This window comes from Alligator sinensis, unplaced genomic scaffold (assembly GCF_000455745.1).
Source record: "Alligator sinensis unplaced genomic scaffold, ASM45574v1 scaffold675_1, whole genome shotgun sequence".
In the NCBI taxonomy this organism is placed as follows: domain Eukaryota; kingdom Metazoa; phylum Chordata; order Crocodylia; family Alligatoridae; genus Alligator; species Alligator sinensis.
The window spans coordinates 233,646-237,603 of NW_005842594.1; the positions used below are offsets into that span (position 1 = coordinate 233,646).

The following is a 3,958-nucleotide window of genomic DNA, read 5'->3' on the forward strand; positions in this document are numbered from 1 at the left end:
CCTCCTCTTCCACCCGCCTGCTCTCCTGGCCCCGCGGCCCACCGCGCCACAGCGCTTGCCTCGTTGTCGGGGCGGGAGGTTGGCTCTGAAGGAGCCCGTGCCCGTGCTCTGCTGCTGCTGCATCCAGCGGCGGCGCCCCGACGTAGAGCTCACAGGCCGCTGTCGTCGCGACTCCCTGCGGCCAGTTGCGGACCTAAGAAACGACACGCACGGCAAGGGTGCAATTTAACAACGCCGGAGCCTGGTGAGTACCAGGCAGACGCTCCCATTCTAGAACAGCTACAGCTCTCCCTGCCTTTGGAGTAAATCGAGACCATTTCTTTGGATAACTTCCCCTTCAAAGCATGTTGTAGGCAGCCGAGGTACTGCTTTGCATGCTGATCCCCACCCGCCACTCAGCTTCCACACCTTCATTCCAGTCCACACTGGGTGTCCATATTGGACTGAACATCTTTAGAAAGAAGGGTTTTGAGATCCAGATCTATGAAACATAAGTAGTTTTACCAAAAGTTTGTTTAAAAATTCCTGCAGTGTTTTCAACAGGCTCCCAGAGGGGCTGAAGGAGGGGAAGGAAGGCTGAAAATTGGAAGGTTGGTAAAGATTTAAAACTGATCAAGGGAAGTGGTCAGCTGAAAGAGATGCTCTTCACCTTCCCGGTGAGAATAGCTTCAACTTCCTACACTTGGATTTACAAGTTTAGACTTGTGAGTTGTGAAACTTCTATTTGTAGATCCAGAAAACTTGGGAAAGAGCTTTCATTTACTGCTTGCACATTTCCACAGCATTGGATATGCTTTTGTGCCCCACTGAGCCTTCTCCCTTTTTTCCAAATGCACATTTACAGCTTGAGGCAGGTGGTGAAGGCAGGAGCATGCCAGCTTCCTGGGAAAAAGGAAGAGTGGTAGGTAAGGAGGGACCTGGGAGCTTTAGTCAGGAACCATCTTTATCATTATTGAGCAGGGCCTCACATGTCCTTATCATGAAGAAAGCACTTTAGAGAAGAGGTACCTGGGAGTTTGTGAGGAAACATGGGGTTATCAACAGTCACTCTGAAATGAGAGATCCAAGTCGGAGTCCCTTACCAGTACTGCTTTGAGAAAGCAGTGTGGCAAATCTCAGAGCTTGGCTAGGGTGGCCTCCATTCAGTCTTGCCACAGGAAAAGTAGCATCTTGTAAATCAGGGTGGGCAAAATGCTGCCCGGGAGCCAGATGTGGCCCCTAAAAAATTTAGAAAATTAATATTTATCTGCCCCTGGTTGCCTGTCATGTGGCCCTTGTTGGCTTGCCAAAACTCAGTGAGCTGCCCTCCACCCAAAATCATTGCCTGCCCCTGTTGTAAATCCTTTTATATGACTGTATTTTAGTTAACACAAAGGGGTGATCATACACTAACAAATTATGTTCATTATCATTATAACAGACCTATTCCTGCACAGCCCTCTATATAAAGAGCTCTGAGACCCATGAATGGGTATATGAATGAAAAGCCAAGTAAACAACAAAGACTTACTTGAGCTCCCTAACTTGCAGAACCCTGCTCTAACCACAAGACTTAATATCCCACCTCTCTCAGCAAGAAACAGAACACAAGGTCTATAGAGCTCTAGCAAGTATTTGTTCTAACTCACAGGTACAGTGAGTACCCTTCTTCTCCCTCCTAAAAAGGGTATCAGTCTGCTGCAGAACTGAGGGCAAAGACTTAGGAGTCAGCACAGCTACATTGTTTGAAAATCCTCATTTACAATGACGGCTTTAAACAGGGATTTCTGAGCTCCAGGCAAAGTTAATGCTGGCCCTTGCCCCCAGTATAAACACCTCCTTTAAAATATCTTCTATTAAGCATTCATAAAAGGAAAGTTAAAGTAATCCAAACCTGAAAGTTTTGGTACTTTTTTATTTTAATGTCTTCTGCTGCGCTGTCTTCTTTTAGGGTTAACTGTCCTAAATAGGAGAAAGTCTCCACTGAAACAGCAACTTTTAGCGCCCATTTTAGGGTCAAGCCAGTTTCGGCCAATAACTGTGGTATTTAAGATGAAGGAAACCAACATTACTAACCAGTTACATGGTACAGGAAACCCTAGCTATTCACGGGGGATATGTTTTAGGGATCCCCACGAATGGGGAAATCTGCAAATACATTCATGAACAGCGGAGGGGGAGCATGGTGAGAGCATGCAGGGGGAGTGCGTGGGTTCGAATATTTGCACTGCGAATATTCAAAACTGCGAATCATGAATCCGCAAACGGCAAGGGTTTCCTGTATATCATTGAAACTCTCTCCAACACAGAAACATTACATTTCTTTCATTCAGTCACATATTCAGAGGTCATTTCCTTATCATTTTAACTGTTTATAAAACAGAAATGCTTTCCAGTCCTCAGTGGCTGTAAGAACAGGGGATTTGATAGAATCTTCATATTGTCAGCAAGTGTTTTGTCCAGGGGCTTAACAGGAACAAGTAGGCTACGGAACAGGTAATGCAGTTTAGCTTCAGTTTCAATGCAGTTTAGCTAAGTAAAAACAGCATTTTCCCTGATGCAAATTCCCATTGCAGGCTCACCACTTATCTGATGAACTCTCACAGAGGGACTTTTTCCCAAACACCTAAATAGTTTTTAATCCTCTCTCTTGTCCCCTAAATGAGTGGGGTACTCATTCCTAGTATTGCAAGGTTTCACTTTCACCTAGACTAGGATCCCAACCCAGTCACTAATTCAGGGGTGGGCAAAATGTGGCCTAGGAGCCGGATGCGGCCCACCAGGCCATTCTATCCGGCCCGCAGGGCCCCTAAAAAATTTAGAAAATTAATATTAATCTGCCCTGGGCTGCCTGTCATGTGGCCCTCGATGGCTTGCCAAAATTCAGTAAGCGGCCCTCTGACCAAAATAATTGCCTGCCCCTGCACTAATTGTTGTGTTAAGCTGAAAGGTACAACAAATGTAAACAAATGAAACAATTGCATTCATCTACATCAGGGCTGTTCATGGATGCCAATGGCAAGGGGCAGCCTTCCTGCCCCTTGGGGATCTTCCCTACCATGCAACAGTGGAAGAGGTGGCTGCAGGGGCCAGTAGGCCCCATGCAACCCACAAGTTGCATGCTGGCCCCTCGCAGGCTGCCTGCAATCCATAAGCTGGCAGTTGGAGAGTGCTGGTGTAAGGGTTAAATACTTGTATGGAGTCTCTCATTCAAGAATAAAACAGCCTTAGTTTGCTGAAACAGCAGCAGCATACACCCTAGTTGGCAGCCTCTCCAGGCCCTTCTCAAATAAAACTTCTATTCTCCAATAAGAAGAGAGCAGAAAGGAGAGAGAATTCCTGCCAGTTTCCTAGCCAACCACAGTGGCTGAACGAAGGGGCTGCCCTTTCATAGCCGGAAAGCAAGTAACACGTAACTAGTATCCACCTCTAAAATCTTCTCTAAAGAACGTGTCTGAAATCAAACATATTGATGGCAGTGCAAGGGGGCAGAACCCTATTTTTTCTGGAGCCCATTCAAGTACCTGAACCAACTCATAGCTTCTTCTCTCCAGCAAGAGCAATGCAAGACTCATAACCCCCCCCCCCCAATTGTTTCATTTGGCTTTCAAAGGTTTTTAGTGGAGAAAAAAATTCAAGTTTGACATTATTTTAGCAGGGCTTTCCTTGGCCATGGGCAAAGAACCCTTGGTATCACAGGCAGGAATCCTACTTTTAGGTCACCAAGTTAATTGTGACTTTGCCAATCAAGCATGAGGCATCATTTCAAAAGCAGGGCAACACCGTAACTGGTACATGGCAAACTTCAGGTTGGTCTGCGTACCCCAAGCCAGAATCAGCCCTTACAACAACCACACTGCAGGACTCCCATAGTATTTGCAAGGTGTTCCCAAGCAAAAGCTCACCCCACACCCACAAAGAAACATTGTATTGTACAACAGTGTGCACAAACAGGCATATGGAAATCAGACACGAGGCA

The 3,958-nt window shown here is 46.1% G+C and overlaps 1 protein-coding gene across 1 annotated transcript in view; it reads left to right on the forward strand.

Moving 5' to 3' along the window:
• LOC102387969 (homeobox protein MSX-1-like) overlaps nt 1-229 on the forward strand; it is a 3,565-nt gene extending 3,336 nt beyond the window's left edge. Inside the window, exon 3 of the mRNA XM_014524330.2 lies at nt 79-229. Coding sequence (XP_014379816.1) covers nt 79-229 — 151 coding nt within the window. The remainder of the gene's footprint in view (nt 1-78) is intronic.
• Nucleotides 230-3,958: the final 3,729 nt, after the last annotated feature.